The 17,172-nt window shown below is 35.2% G+C and overlaps 2 protein-coding genes across 2 annotated transcripts; one reads left to right on the top strand and one right to left on the bottom strand.

The window, feature by feature from the left end:
* Nucleotides 1-173: 173 nt before the first annotated feature.
* Nucleotides 174-6,316, bottom strand: LOC131843531 (luc7-like protein 3). Its single transcript, XM_059192196.1, has 5 exons — nt 6,223-6,316; nt 4,629-4,819; nt 3,223-3,414; nt 2,339-2,518; nt 174-981 (listed from the first exon to the last, which is right to left on the bottom strand). The coding sequence occupies exons 1-5, from the start codon at nt 6,314-6,316 to the stop codon at nt 760-762; spliced, it is 879 nt and encodes a 292-aa protein (XP_059048179.1). The 3' UTR covers nt 174-759.
* Nucleotides 6,317-9,181: 2,865 nt separating this feature from the next.
* LOC131843565 (uncharacterized) lies at nt 9,182-10,594 on the top strand. Its single transcript, XM_059192239.1, has 2 exons — nt 9,182-10,411; nt 10,574-10,594. The coding sequence occupies exons 1-2, from the start codon at nt 9,188-9,190 to the stop codon at nt 10,592-10,594; spliced, it is 1,245 nt and encodes a 414-aa protein (XP_059048222.1). The 5' UTR covers nt 9,182-9,187.
* Nucleotides 10,595-17,172: the final 6,578 nt, after the last annotated feature.

Genomic DNA, 17,172 nt, shown 5'->3' with positions numbered 1-17,172 from the left:
CATTGATAAAACCGTAGAAGTCCTTAGAACATTTCATATGTAACGTTTATAAGTTTTTTTATATATAAATAATTAAAAAACATAAAATACAACACAACAGTCTTTGTCTTTAATACATAACATGAGGAAGTAAATATTAATAATGAATAAATACGAACATTTAAGTGGTCCTTCGAGCCGGAGAAATAAAAGATCCTCCACCGTAAGTTGCGACAACAGCGCAAAAGAATTGTAAGGATATTTTCAAAGGCACTATAGAAGATAAAATGTGTCGATTTACAGTCAATTAATCTATCGACGAAGAAAGATCATAAAACATAGGTAATTCGATTAATTTGACTTACGTAAAATTTTAAAAGTATATTACAATATAAGTGAGTTGTGACGGCTATAGCACACGAGACGGAATTACCGTCAAGGCGTAATAAAGCCCGAGTGTGTTAAATACGCATCTATATCGTACGATGTTTTTTAACACACTTGATTTCAAATAAACACAACCATAAAACTGATCCATGTAATCGCATTCTCGCCGTTTTACTTTTTTAAATCGGCGCGTGCTTACTGGCTAGCACCGCGCGGTGGTCGGTTCGAAATTAAAAAAAAAACAAATAGTGCGGTTACGGAATATAACTTCACTATTGCACGTGTATATTATGACCTGATTTATATATCGAAAAACGGTGAAATTGGATCCACTTTACGAGCAAGTGTGTTAAAAAACCGATAAATGATTATAACCGATAACTGATTATATAGTTAACTATTTCTGATGGCCTCTCTCAAATGTGCGGTAAAGGCAGCCAGCCTGCGTCCGCGTGCAACGCGTGCTGCACGTGCGCGTGCTATTTGTTCTCGTCGTGCATCCTGAAGAGCTGCGCGTGCTGCCAGCGCGAGCACGCGCGCGCTCTGAGCTGCACGCACTTCGTTGAGCACCACTGATGACTCCCATGAGCTTAGTGCGTTGGATATAGCTGCGCGCTGAAAAAAACATGTTTTTTTTCTTGGTCAATTCATATAGCGCCATGCCCAAGTTAAGCAGAGTTTGTGTTATGGCTCCTAGACAACTGATATAAATACATAGATACTTTTTTTGTAAATCTTAGGTACTAATATTATAAATGCAAAATTTTGTAAGTATAGATGGACGTTTTTTACTCTTTCACGCAAAAAAACTACTAAACGGATTTTGATGACGCTTTACAGTAACATAGCATATATCAGAATAACACATAGGCTATAATTAAAAAAAATATTATGTAAATTGGTCGATATATAATGATAAGTGTGATGCAAACGTAGTCGCGGGGGTAGGCTAGTATATTTATAATATACAAATGGATAACACCCAGACCGATGTAAACAGTCATGCTTATGAATACAAATGTTTGTACTATGCGAGAAATCGAACCCATTGGAAGTAAAGCGGTGTGATAAATCGCTGCGCGCTGAAGAAAATATATAAGTTTATTGAAGAGGGAAAAAGGGATTATTAGTAGATGAGAGTATTTTTTAATGGATGATAATGGTATGGTGCACCCGCCTACATTTATGGTTTACGCTGGCGGGGCGACAGTGGAGACTGATAAGATAAGCATGAGGTCAGGTAATTAACCCATCTTGACACTTTCACCATTAACATCATGAACATGATAGTTTCCAGGCGATTACCCATGGAGGTCAACCTAACATGGTTGCTAGCAACAATGCCATTCCCTGAGCATTTCCCCTTATTGAGGAGAGTAGTGGAACTATTGCTACAGTGTACCAGTATCAAGTCGGTCTCCACATGGTCTCATCATGGAAACCTTCATGGTAAATTTTTGGCAAAATCGTCTCGATGGACTAATATGCTAGACTAGTGGTTTCCAACATAATTTTTACTGCGTACCACTTCAAAAAAGAGCTCAAACCTTGCGTACCCCTGATTGTAGCGATCACACTAATATTATAAATGCGAAAGTTTGTGAGTGTGTGTGTATGTTTGTTACTTCTTCAAGCTCAAACGCCTGCGGGAACAAAACGAAGCGGGAACGGGTGACGGGGATAGATGATCGTTCATCATCATCATCATCTGAATGACGATCGGTCAGTTATTTACTTCCTTTCTTACCATATCACCTTTCACACAGCTCTATTTCTTTTTCGGTGTTCCATCCACATTCATTTGTAACTTTTACAATGATGATCGTTATAAAATAATATTTTGGAAATTGTTCTTGTTTTCACTGATAGCCGCATATACAGGGGGGTCCCTGGGGGTAGGCGTACCACTAATTGGGAAACACTGTGCTAGACTATGCAGATTTTTGTGTTTTCGCTATCGTTCAAATATTACCCGCGAAGCGTCTCTCAAGGTAGCATTCCGTCGTCTCTGGGCTTCATCAGCTCGTTTCTCAGCGTCGTTCAGATCCACGCGCCTCCGCATTTGTTCCGCGGCGTCGAGACGTACACGACGATCCGCTGCGAGATGCGCACGCGCCTCTTCCTCCAGTGCTCGATCTATTAGTTCTGATATCTGCAAACATAGTGAAGAATCTATCAAACGATCTTGTAATAGACAAACTTTGATGTTTAATTACTATACACGCTAAGAAAAAGAAGTCAAGAGCTAAATCAAATACATTTTTTACAATCAATATAAATGTAAAGGTAAATAAGCTGACGGTAAGAGAACAGCATTACGTATGAGTTCTTCAAGAATTAAGGTTTCTTAAGGGTCGACAATTGGCATGTGACACCCCTGGTGTTTCACGCGTGCATAGGCCGGTAACCGTTTACCATCAGATGGGCCGTATGCTTGATTGCTACGTAGTATAGAAAAAACATGACATATCTGATCGTTACGGTGGTCTAATGGTTTAGTAAGTAAAGCGGTGTGTTTTATTTACAATGGTCGTGGGTTCGATTCCTCGTACGTTACAAACGTTTTTATTGTTTGTATCGGGTCTGAGTGTTTTCTATGTATATTATGTATGTATTTAGCAAATATATTTAAGTATTTGTAATATGCATAACCAGTTGTCTAGTATCCATAACGTTGTGTGAATTGAAAAGTGTGGAGTATTATTATTAGAATAGAAAATATATTATTATATTCTACAATTGAAGATTAATTAAATGATTATAATTCAACAATCCTATAATTCAAGCTGATTGGTGGCTGAAACAGGTAAAACTGAAACGCGTTCAGACGATTTTCTTCAAAGTTTTAGCATATACCTTTTTATCATCTCTATGAGCCAGCAGGTCTGCGCTACGCTGTTCTTTATGCCGTATGCTGTTAAGCAGCTCCCCACACCGTGCATGATGATCCAAGGTCCTTTGAAACCTCTTGTATTCCAAACGATTGCGTTCCTGTTCTCGTTTCTTGTGAATGTACCGCTTGTATTGCTCTGATATTTCCGCATCCACCTGAAGTTTAAAAAGAAGGAATATTGTCTATTTGTTTAAGAAGTTCAATAGGGTAAGTTCAAAGAGGATAGCTGTAATCTCATTTAGTAGAGACAGCTAGAGGTATATGGTACGGTAGGGGAAAAGAGGCATTGTCAATATAATGGGTTTTATATTGTTTAATTAACATTAGCATGTGTGAGACCATAAATATTCAGCACGGCTACTTGACCACCGCTACTGGAAGCTTATGACCTTCCATCATTGTGATCCAATTCCGACCGTTATTATATCCACACATATACATGTGCATCCATCTACATTACACATGAATTGTGAACTGCCTACATCGTGGTGAACGTAACTACGTAACACCTGATGTTTTTATCTATAAATCCAACGTGACTGTGGGCGACGCCAGCAACGAGACTGGTATTCGGATTAATTTATTTGTCGATGTTTGCTGGAGAGTCTGTTAGAATTGCAGATGGCACTCCAAAGGAAGCGACAAGCGCGGAAGGACTTATGGAACAGCTGAACGCCAACTCCTGCGCGACGGATACGACTTTAGTTGGAGAAGGCCATCGTAATTTCGACCCTCGTTCAAATTGGACGGGAAATCTCCGCTGCTACCTAAAGCTTATAGAAATTTGGCAATATTCTTGAAAGTTGACAATTTTTTAACCAACGTTATTTGGGGTTTATAAAGCGGTATATAGTAAATAATTAGCACACATCCTTTCCAATTGCTATAGCAAACTTAAGACAAATTATTAATGAGAGCAAGGTTCTATTCCTAGCCATATTGGATTCAAATGTCAAGCGTTGCATTTATCACGACATCGGCATTAGGCAGTGTATTTGGGTTATTTGGTTTATTACTTGTAACTGACATAAAATTAAATGTATTTATTTGCTAGAAAATGGTACAAATATTAAAAGAATGTCAGTATTAATAAAATAGTCCACATATTTCACCATTGTTTCGACGCGTAAAATTTTAGTAGTCTTAAGAGAATTAGTATAAAATGAATTGATGCATAAAAATTATATTATATATTAAAATTAGGTAGGCAGGTAGGTACATAACACTTATTTTCGTTATGTGTTATTAATAAAAAAATACTCCCTAACTTTTAAAGAAAAATTCATTGGTAGTGTAAAAACAATTGTCAATTAGAAATTTTTGGAATTGGTATTTAAAAGAATTAAAGAAAACTAGTCTGTAGGATTACCTGGTCACGTTCTTCCTTCTCTTTTTGCCACATCTTCCTAAACTGATCAGCCAACTTTTCTCTTTCGTCGTTTTCTTCCCTCTTTCTTGCGAGCGCCGCCAGCAGTCGCCAGTCACGTTCCGGTATGGAATCCATGGCGTCACTGGCTTCGTAGTCCAAAGAACTGATCAGATGTGACATAGAACTGGGCACTAGAATGTGAATTGAATGTACGTTGGGATTGGGATTTCAGAGTATTTGTGTATGGTATAGGTTTTTTCGGACTACTCTAATGGTGTTAGCTACAGCTGGCCTTTATAGCTAATCCGAGGCGGGGCGAGTACAGATGACACTCCAAACTAGAGGAAGGACTTATGGAGCGGCTGAAGACCAACTCCCGGCAGACGGATATTACTTTAGTCTAAGCGCATCGCTAGGGGTACGTACCTCGGCTCAGGCTGTCGTAATTTTGATACATGTTTGAATTGGACGGGGGATCGATCTAGGGATGTATACTATAGGATCATGGTGAAGGAAAAGAAAATTGGATCTTAATTGTACTGGCATATCAATTGTAATATTGAATTTTGTTAATAATAATTGAATTAATATTAATAATTGAATGAAATTATTAGAACATCTAATCTAACAGTTTAACACTATAGTTTAATGATCGAGTTGCAGGATAAGAGGCATTACATGGTAGTTCTCTGGAATGCCAACGCATAAGTGGTTTACCAATTACGCATGTATAGGCGACGGTTACTGCTTACCATTGGGTTCCCACCTGATGGTAAGATGTTAGCTTGTTGCTCATTTCCATTACATAAAATAAAACCTAATTTGTAATACACTGTATCTAGTTCATAGTCTTTTGAATAAAAGCGCCTGTTAAGAATACCATAGCAATAGTTGCCTATTGAAAATAAATGTGAAAAATTTGAGGAGCAACATTGCTTCATTAAGTTCACAATATAGTGGAATAACTTCTTAGTTCTGTGGTTACGTTACATACATACATATAACATATACCGTCAGTACAATAATCTTAATTTGACATGCCAATATTCCGTCAACCAAATCTACCAAATCGGTCTCTTTTTCACCGGGGAGTCAGTTATATAAATTGACACACAAACTTGTATATTAGTCAGATTAGATGTGATATTTCCGATTCTCCGGGGCCCCGTAGGTTCGCCTCAGGAGGCTGTGTGTGGTGTTCTCACATACCTTCTCTTAAAGAGTGAAAAGCAACTGGACTACTCTCCGGATGAGAAGCGGCTCCTATTCTAGGAATGGGAGCCTCTTACAGAGTATACTGCAGTACTTCCCGAGGCAGCTGACAGGCCGAAGAGGAACACCAAGAAGTTTTGGTGAGAAAGAATGTCACATACCACACTGAACCACCCGGGCCAAATCTATGCAGATTACTTGTTAAAAAACGTGGCCCAGTAGGTTGTGTTCATCATATGGTCGACCATTTATAATGGCTCTGACTACCTCATCTGGGATAACTCGTAAATTTGAAGATATGCAGTAGATATTGCTTATATTTATATATCTGATAATAATTGTATATGTAAAACCTGTGGTAAAACTATCTAACAAAACTTACTATTCGAAACCCGTCCCATCGGTTCTACCTTCCTCGGCGACGACGCACCGGATCTCCTCGGCGTTTCTGTTATTATTTTATAACAAAACACCATTATGTCACTTCCTTACACACCGAAATAAACGTGGGAACAGTTTAATTAATCGCTACACTATAATTTTGCAAACGCTTATTGTTTTTAAGAAAGTTTGAAGATGATATTGTAGTGATTAACAGAGTATTTTTAAGACACAAATTTACATGTAATACTATAAACAATTTAATTGTTATAAACGTATTTTATATGTATATAAATGGATAATTTCGCACTGTTGTTACGTGTAATGTGGAATTGTACTGACTTGAAGAAAATATGAAGTAGTATTGATTATACACCGCACCCTATCGTATCAACTTGAGTTTCGGCAACCTTGGGTTTACAGAAAGAATATTTTGTATCCTAGAAACAAAAATGTGAGTTTTTATTAATTAACACTAGCAGGGTCAGCGTCTTTGTATGTGGTATTCGGAAAAACAATAGGTTATAAATTTTGTTTGAAGATTTTTTTAAATAGAAACAAACATCGAATTTTATGTGTGTGACAATACATTAATAATTACAATACATCAGTGAAAATCATAATCAAACCTGTTACTGAGATTAGCATGTTCAAAGATACAAAAAAAAAAGAAATCAAGACAAATAGACAAAAGACAAACTATTTTTTTTTACATTTGTATCCAAAAATAGTTTATGTAATGTAAGTACAAGCTACGTATACAATTTGTTTTTTTTTTACATTTAATGACAAACAAGCTGACAGTCTACTATCAGGTGGGCCGTAAGCTTCTTTGCCATTCTAATTACATATAATGTTTGTGGTTCTTAATTAAAATGTGTATGTATTATTATCAGGTTTTTTATACTACTATGCTGGCAAGCAAGCATACGGCATGACAGATTACTCTACAACCTCTCCGACGTCGTGTGACACTTTTATACTTCTTCTAATGTATATTGCTGTATATCAATCTAATATTATAAATCCATCTAAAATTTATAAAAAAATAAAATAAAATTATATATCTAAATTATCTATTAGAAAAACAGATAAAGGTTTATTTTTCCGAATTTATATTACAAAGATTGTAAACAATAATCTTTATTTAACAATATTCGTGACAGATTTTTTCTGCAGTAGTTTCTCGTAGTTTGCTCGTTACTAAGTGGGTAACGTACTATTTAGATTTTTTTTTAATTTTTAATGCAAACATAAAATACGGTTTTCTCCTTTTACAATCTTCCTAATATTATAAACCGAAACTTTGTAAGTATGGATGAATGGATGTTTGTTACTATTTCAACCGAAAAGTATGGTTGCGATCGCAAATAGCCATTTAATATATTTAAAAATAAATTTATAAAATTCAAATTGGAAATGCCACGCATGGAACATCGATGTTGTTTTGTTAACTTAATATTTTGCACTAATTCGCGAACATATCGTGGCGTCGCTATTAAATTCAATATACCTACAATACATCCTAAACATTTTTTTTATTTCATTAATACAACAAATTAAACATTGCAATATTCCTCCAGCAAACAAACTACTTAACGGATTTTGATGAAACTTTACGGTAATATAGCTTATACATCAGAATTACACTATAATTTAAAAATGATATATAATATGATAGGTGTGATGCAAACAAAGTTACTCGGGTAGTATTAATATATACTTAGTACTAAATTGAGAAATGTATTTTTTTATATTTGTTAAGTTTCTACATTACTATATGTTTGAATAAATGAAATTAAATTGAATAATATTTATTATAGTCACAACTGAATGAAATTAATAGTCGGGCCTAAATCCGTCTTTTATAGGCTGTATTAAAAAAAAACTAAACTGAAAACTGAAATAAGGGCTGAAAGTACAGCATCCGAATAACAGCTAGAGGGGGGAAATGGGATTATTAGTAATGTGGACTGATGATCCTATTGAGGCGGTTCCCCCTAGAGACCATCGTGATAAATTCTTGGTGAATTTGTCACGATGGGCTAACTGACCTGACCTCATGCTCATCCTATCATCCTCCACTGGTGCCCCGTCAGCATAAACCGTTAGCGCAGGCGAGGGCACCATTTCATTATCATCCATAAAAAAAATAACAGCTAGATACGTATAATTATAATACATGTATGTGAAACAGAATATCGGATATGGATTCAGTCGTTAGCGTTTAGATACGGTTTGTTTTGTTCATGGGTTGAGTCTAGTTATCTTATCTACAGGTAAAACAAACTGAGTTATCGTTGTTTCAAATAATAATTATGATAATTCTTTATTTTTGTTTTCAACGGCAGGTTATTTACTATATTCATTATGATTTATACAAATAGCAGTGAAATCGCGCGATTCAGATTACATAAACGGCCTCAGTGGTTTAGTGGTTTAGCACACTGCTTTAATTCCGATGGTCGCGGGTTCGATTCCTCACATAGTACAAATATTTGTATTCATGAGTATGATTTTATATACCCACATGAAATCATACTCATGAATACATTGCACGTTTTGTATTGCTTTGGATTATAGAATTACCTCATTAAAATAAATGAGTTCGAGAATGATCTAACGTTTTATTACATGATGACAGCGGTTGGATCTGAACCCACGCCCTGGTTACGGACTGGTCTAAAACGACCTAAAACCAATATATAAAACATACAAAAAATATCAATTGAAAAACCAGAGTGTTATTTTTACATTATCAGCGAATAATATAGATTATATTTAAAAAATAACTCATGCTTATTGCAGAGACTGATGGAGTTAAGATTCCATTCATATTTTCAATTAAGCCATTAGTGGAGTCACAAAATAGTAACATAGAAAAGTACGTTATCATTATTTTATCAGTACCGCGTTATCTAGACGAGCACGATATGTGGCAGTTGAAAACACGACGCGACTCTGTTATGACGATTGGAACCATGGAGAAAGATAAGCCGATAATCAGGAGACCCGACGTCCTCAAAAAATTTAGCGCCGAGGGTATACAGATGATCGAACGAGGTCTCCTAAACGAGCTGCCCGACAAACTGAAACCACAACAATTTATACCCAGAGCGGCGGCTTATCTCGAGCCTAAAAGCAATACTACTTCAAAACATTCGGCTGTACAGAAATATGAAAAACAATCTATGTTTATCTCGTGTTTATCGCCAAGAAGAGATACCGTTGAAGATACGCCGGTGTCAGACGATGATAGGTTATCGCCTCTCAAGAAAACTGTCAGTTTCCGCGAGAAAATGTCGCTTACGAATCTCTTCAGTAAAGACAAAGAAAAGTTAAAATCCGCACCGAAGGTAGAAACAATAGTGGAGGAAGACAAAATTAAAGCAGCCAATTTAGAGAAAGCATCCACAATGGACCGCGATAGTAAAATGAAGAAACGCTTTTGGTTTTTTAGACATAAAGATATCTCTGACAGTAAAGAGAAACGACTTCCGAACAGGCCAGTTTATGTGCGAAGTAAAAGTTTCGAATCTATGCCCAGACTATCCGTTGAAGATTATGATAGGGTAGAACCTAGCCAAACATTACCTAGGGTTGGTCAATCTTTTGTGTATGGCAGCACAGATGTATTGAGTAAATATACCGACCACGATTTTGATGATGACGACGGAGTGTTCCTTAAACCAATAAAAGAAAGTGCCAGTTTACAGTCATCGTACACCAACTCTAGTGTATCGACCGGCACCTCCAGATCCAGCGGTATAAACATGAATATACTCCAGAGTGAATCAGTAGCAAATATCTTCAAAGAATTTGACAGAACGGTGGAAATGTTCAGTGAAAACTACTTAAGTGATAGTGAACCGTATACCAAGTGGCAGAAAGAGTGGTCTTTGCAGGATAAGAGAAAGAGTTTATCGCACAGTGAAATTCCCTCTCCAAAGATAGTGCAAATAAAGAAAGTGAACGACTTGAGTGGTGATTTCAAGAGGGAGTTAACGAGTAGGCTGAATTGTAGAAGTGACAGTGGCATAGGTTGTCGGATGGCTCGAAGAGGATCTGTAACGGATTGGTTTGTGCTGGAAGAGTCGGGTAAGGCAGTCGTGGCGGCTCCTTCAGATCGATACAGAAGAGCTCAGAAGAAGCCAATTAACAGAGTGAGAAGGATTAGCTCTACTAAATATGTGAGTACTTTAAACTTCCTTCAGGTTCTTCTGCTTTATTTTAAATGCTTATCAATTTTTTTTCTTATCTGTTAAATTATTTTAATCCACTTACTAACTACACTACGTCAGAAAATCTAAACCCAACAATTAATATAAACGTTTAAGTTTTTTGCTTTTTAGCTAAACCAACATCTTATGTGATTGATACAAGTATTTTATTAATTAACTAACTACTCGCCCCGGTTTCGCACGGGTGTACATGTGTATATAAACCTTCTTCTTGAAATCTATCTATAAAAAAACCGCTTCAAAATCCGTTGCGTAGTTTTAGAGATTTAAGCATACATATGGACAGACAGCGACAGCGACTTTGTTTTATACTATTAGATGATTGACCGGCACATTTTTCATCGATACTCCGCTCCTATTGGTCGCAGCGTGATGTTATATAGCCTTCCTAGATAAATAGGCAATTCAATACGAATTTTTTTTCAATTCGATCCTGTAGTTAGTTTCCAAGAATAGCGCCATAAACTAAACAAACAACCTCTTCCGCTGTATATTATTGGTATAGATATTTAATTTATATAAGTATGTTTTATTTTACATTGTACATCAAATTTTCTTCTTCCATTCAATATTTAATTGAATTACTAGAATGCGATGTATGTCGAGTGTAGTAGAATTTACAATTGTTTAACAGAGTTACACAAATTGTGTTATCTCGAATCTTTTACGTTGCACATTGCGTTGATAACGATAAATCTTTGTAAATATATCAAGGTTTTTTTCTTTACTCGTACATTTACTGAGCTAGACTTCGTACAAAAGTCGTGTCTTCATGCATTATATGAGGTCATCCAGATGATTATATTTGACGACCTCGGTGGTCTAGCGGTCTAGCACACTGCTTTACGTCCGATGGTCGCGGGTTCGATTCCTCGCACGACACAAACACCTATATTCATGAGTATGATTGTTTGTATCGGTCTGGGTGTTTTCTATGTATAATATGAACGAACGAACGAACGAAAAAAAATCTATGTATTTGTATCAGTTATCTAGTACCCATAATACAAGCTTTAGCTAGCTTAACTTGAGTCTAGATGGCGCTGTGTGAATTGTCCTGAGATTATTATTATTTTTCAAACTTATTATTATTAAAAGTCCAAATTTCGTGTTAGGATACTAAGATTGAAATATATAAAACCCTTAGAAGGATCTTCCATTTCGTGACTTATTACATGAACTTCGTGAGTTGATAATTCATACACCACTTACGCACACAGACATCCCACTCACACGTACTCACTCATTATTATATTACTTTTGCTAGATAGTTTTATATATTTTAGCTTAGCAAATTGTCCGTATATTTAGTCTTCCTAGTATAGGATCCATGCTATTGTTGTAAAAATTTGGTAAATAAATATATAATAATTATTATTATACTAGAAGTTTGGGAGGGGTTTCCATAAGCCTGGTTATACAATGTCACACTTTGCTCATCCCCCTCTCCTTTCTTAACGTGTGACTTAACTGGTTATATTTATACAAGGACACAATTTACTCCCCCCCCCCCCTCCTTCCGTGTGACGTAACCATAATCAACGATCCCTATTCTGCACTCTTACTTTGTAAGCTGTATTCTTGATTGAGGACGGTAGTATGGCTGCGAAATTATAGTATGCAGGCATGAGACCTTACTTACTGTTCCCATAGTTGTTTTTTTATACTACTATGGTTGCTAACAAGCTTATAGTCCATTTGATTTTAAACGATTACCGTAGCCTATGCTATGGACGCCTGAAACCCAGGGATGTCACATGCTCATTGCCGACTCTTAACCTGTTAACCGAGCGGGACGTATAAATACTTAAAACGTAAACACTTTCGTGTACGTGTAGAATACATGAATACCAACATTTTTTTAATTTATGTTGCGTCCTGGAACCTGGAACAGTCGTATAGTTTCATACAAAAAAATTGTTGTATGTAACTAAAGGAAATTGTTGTTGCTTATAAATAAAGGAAAATATATATTTCGTATCAAAAATGTATATATAAAATTATATTGTTTTGTGACATATTGAGATCAGGGCCTGTTATAGAAGGAATTCCACGGTTAACAGGTTAAGAAACCTTAATATACCCTTCTTGAAAACCTCAAACTGTACTCTCTCGAGAGAACTTGTAAGTAGCAACTCTATCTCGCAACCGCCAGCCATTAGTTGGTATGTTCTTCCAGTTACATAAAAAAGAAAAAATAATTGCGTCACATATGACCTGACGCGTGATATGGTATCCATATATGAAATATTCAGTTATATCTAACTTAATATAATCAATGTTTGTCACGTTTTATTCCGATAATATTTCTACTGATATATATACTTTTACTTACAATCACTGATAAAGATAAAGTATATACCAATTTTCTTTAACTTGGGAAAGTGTTGAAATTTATGGTTTTACTGTTACGATTAGATGGGACTGTGTGAATTGTCTCGAGGTCCCCATCTAGATCCAAGGTAAACTAGCTAGAGCTTGTGTTATGGGTACTATATATATATGATACTAGTATATAGATATTTTTTTCGTAAATACATACATATTATAGATATAAAACACCCAGACTGATACAAAACATTATACTTATAAATACAAATATTTATACCGTGCGAGGAATCGAACCCGCGACCATCCGATGTAAGGCTAATCTAAATATAAACCACCAAGGCTGTAAATGGACATCCTAAATCTAAGTTTTAATAATTGTGTATTATTACAATAATGTAACAATAACATTTCGAAAAGAGTGAGTGCAGAGTTTCTTGTCAGTTCTTCTTTCATCGATCATCATTACTTTTAGAACTGCCGGTAGATTTGACTTATTGTAACTTATTTTTTTTCGGACTACTCCAATGCTGTAGGTCACAGTTATAGCTTCACCGCACGGGGGCGAGTGCAGATGGCACTCCAAACCCGCGGTAGGACTTATGGAGCGGCTGAAGGCCAACTCCTGTCTGACGGATAAGACTTTAGTCTGAGGGCCGCTAGAGATTTAAACCTCGGCTATCGTAGGTGATTTACGCCTACACGCATAAAGATATTTTTAATTATGAATAAAAAAATATGTACATAGAAGAACAGCCAGACAAATACAAACAGTTTGTACATATAAATACAACTGTTTTTTAAGTTGGCAGCTTATAGAAACTATGTACATTCTACGAAAAAGGTCGTCGAATGTAAGTACATAAGTTTTGTTTTGTTCATCAGAGCGTGGTTGTTTTAAGGTCGTAAATATAATTAACTAGATTATTAATGAGCTTAGTACAGGGAAGTGGTTACTTATAGATGTGTGATGTTGATCATTATATAATTAGCTCTGCCCCACGGTTACAGGTGTAATTTAATTTAAAAGAAATGGCAGCCAATGATGTCTTTCAAACAACCTGAAAAACCAAACCACAAAATTAAATATTAATCACCGGTTTCACCGTAGCCTTTCTGATATATAAGCTATATTACTGTAAAGTTTTATCAAAATCCGTTCAGTAGATTTTGCGTGAGAGTAACAAACTTCTATCCATTCATTTTTCCATCCATATTTACCAAATTTCGCGTTTATGAATATTATAAACGCGAAACTTGGTAAATAGTAAGATGGACGTTTACATTTATAATTGACAATGCTTCTGACTGTCCCATCCGGGAAAACAGTCGTGATGTTACTTTGTTGTATATTTTCTACCTACTCGGCACCTAAGGGTTTTAGACTGATTTATATAACTAAAAGAATTGGGCTATAAAATGCTAAAACGTTATGTCTTTACTACCATGAACAACAGAGCAATAAACCATAGATAATACAAAACAATTTTGGCTGTGTACTAATTAATATTTGTGGTTGCATTCGCAGTTATCATTCATGCCATATAAATATATAATTTCCTCATGTCACTAAAGTGGAGTACTGTAATATATTTTGAAACTAACTTTAAATAAAATATACATTTACTGAACATAATAACTGGAATTTATATAATTAACAAAGTGTATGTCACTGTTAATGACATAAAGTGCATCTAAATATAAATAACTCAAGACTATACATAGTGATCTATCAACGCACAGCCCAAACCACTGGACGGATCGAGCTGAAATTTGGCATGCAGGTAGATGTTATGACGTAGGCATCCGCTAAGAAAGGATTTTGATTAATTCTACCCCCAAGGAGATAAAATAGGGGATAAAAGTTTATACGAAATTTCATCAATTTTAAACCGATCGGGCTGAGACTTTGCTTGCATAAAGCTACTATGACGTAGCCATCCCCTAAGAAAGGATTTTGATAAATTCAACATCTAAAGGGATAAATTAATGCGAGCGAAGCCGCGAGCAAAAGCTAGTTATATTATAACTGTCTTTCCCATCTCACGAAAAAGCAAAAGGACTCAGCCCGTACAGCCATTGTCTTTGGTATATTTTCTTCAATTTATTGCCTTCATAAATCTTCAGAAGTTGATGACACATACTCGAATATACATTTATAGGTTTCTATTTTCTTCAAGAAATTCTGGATGGAGCGCGGAATCACCGTGTCATGATATATTTTCATCAATTTTTCAATAAATATTAAACGTTGTAATCTGAAACGCTGGCAATCAAAGAACAAGTAATTTAGTCGATTGATCCTGGTCGTCGTGTTATTTTCAAGAGCATCCGTGTAACTTACAAAAGTAGTGCTGTACTTGGGGACAATTTTCATCCTAGCAAATGCTTCTTAAATCTTCCATGTCCAATTCTCAGACGGCAAAAATAACTGTCATCTATACTTAAAAATTTTGACACATGTCATTAAACTCTGATTTTTGGTTTCAGCAATAAGTGCGTTCAAACAAACAAACAAAATAGCTTTGTATATTAGTATTCAAGTGTGTTATGTTGATTGTTATATAATATTGTTCATGTAAAGATGTTTACCACTTAATAAATGTAAAAAGTACTCGTAACTTCATTTGCGTCGACCTAGATTTACTTAATTAATTTCCTTTTTATCTGTCTTCGAAAATCTAGAGGTATGACTGTGTTTTTTTTTCTAGAGTATGTACGTAATCTGTGCCATTATGTCCTAAATTCTATAATTTTATTCAAATAGGAATAAATAAAAAAATAGCTGTGTTACCTTGTAACAATTAGTTTTATACAGATTATTCTCAATTTAAAGTGACTAGTTTAGTTTAATTTTTAACACAGATTTTAAGTAAAAGAAATAATGAATGACAATAATCATTCTGTATTTATTTATATTAAGTAGGTAATGAAATATTAAATCTAAATGACATCAATTTTTTTAATTTGTAATAACCAATTTAAATAACTTTATTGGCCAAACAATAATTCGCTTTTGTTGCCATATTTTAAAGAAAAGTAAAATTAATAAATTTTAAATGTTTCTTAATTATAGAATACTAGTTACTTGCCCTCGCTTCGCACGGGTATACATGTATTATATATATATATATATATATATAAACCTTTCTCTTGAATCACTCTACCTATTAAAAAAAAACCGCTTCTAAATCCGTTGCGTAGTTTTAAAGATTTAAGCATACATAGGGACGGACAGATAGCGACAGCGACTTTGTTTTATACTATGTAATAATGATCAATCTATTTATCAAATTTTATTATATAAAATCTATTGAGCTGTTAACGTACAACTAAAAGTCACCATATATTTTTATATTACTTGAAGAATCTACTGCGGCAACATAATTTTATATTATTAATACTTGAAGAAACTATGCTAATGAGTAGTTATGAGAGCGCTTTTAATCTCTTGACATTAAAAATATCAGTTGCTAGCTATAAACCGCGGCGCCGTCTGAGTATAGCTCATATATCATGGTTAATGTACTTTTACGTTGCAAACATTTACACGGTGCAAACATTTGTATATATCATTATATTAATAGGTACGTAAAGCAAAAACTATGTTCTCATTTTTATGAAAATTTACGTCAGTATGAACTCCATGCGGTACCTCCCGGAAACCAACATATTATATTCCTTATATAATAATATCAACACTGCCACGATGGGTCAATGATATAACTTTGGCTCTGGCCTCTGACGTTCCGTTTCAGGTTACATGATTATTGACCCATTTTTAATTAATGGTGCGTCACACGATAGTTAACAGTCGGCCATCCTGCAATAGTGTCCCCAGGCATATACTGTTAGTGCAGGAGAGTGCACCATTCCATTATCTTTCATCTTTATTATTACATAGTATAGAACAAAGTCGCTGTCGCTATCTGTCCGTCCCTATGCTTAAATCTTTAAAACTACGCAACGGATTTTGAAGCGGTTTTTTTTTAATAGATAAAGTGATTCAAGAGGAAGGTTTATATGTATAATACATGCACACCCGTGCGAAGCCGAGGTGGGAATCTAGTAATACACATAAAACGTAAGCTCTACTTAGCTCGGGAATACTTGGCACTATGTGAATTATTCTGGGTTAACATTATAAGCACAAATAAGGTAATATTACATATTATAAGTAAAATTTACCGTTTCAGTTGTCGAGATGATTGAAGTCGGTGTTTTCGTGGCCTACCACAGTGTTATTGTTTTAGATTAATTACTATAACGATTGTATAGTAGGAAGGCGAAATTGTACAGAGACGTATTAGGAATTACTAACTTTCGCGTGACATGCCTACTATTCATTTTATATTTAATCGATGGGCCACGTGGTGGTAAAG

Source organism: Achroia grisella, unplaced genomic scaffold, assembly GCF_030625045.1.
Source record: "Achroia grisella isolate CSIRO2021 unplaced genomic scaffold, CSIRO_AGI_Agris_v1 utg319, whole genome shotgun sequence".
Taxonomy (NCBI): Eukaryota; Metazoa; Arthropoda; class Insecta; order Lepidoptera; family Pyralidae; genus Achroia; species Achroia grisella.
Note: the sequence above shows the minus strand (reverse complement) of the source record. Positions and strands in the feature narration are given on the sequence as shown.

Excerpts from the sequence above, each read along its gene's own strand:
- LOC131843531 (XM_059192196.1), bottom strand. The coding sequence starts at position 6,316 with ATGGTGTTTTGTTATAAAATAATAACAGAAACGCCGAGGAGATCCGGT. Across the intron at positions 3,415-4,628 it reads AGAAGGAAGAACGTGACCAG|GTGGATGCGGAAATATCAGA; the intron begins GTAATCCTACAG and ends TTTAAACTTCAG. Across the intron at positions 2,519-3,222 it reads CTCATAGAGATGATAAAAAG|ATATCAGAACTAATAGATCG; the intron begins GTATATGCTAAA and ends CTATGTTTGCAG.
- LOC131843565 (XM_059192239.1), top strand. The coding sequence starts at position 9,188 with ATGACGATTGGAACCATGGAGAAAGATAAGCCGATAATCAGGAGACCC. Across the intron at positions 10,412-10,573 it reads GGATTAGCTCTACTAAATAT|CTAAACCAACATCTTATGTG; the intron begins GTGAGTACTTTA and ends TTTGCTTTTTAG.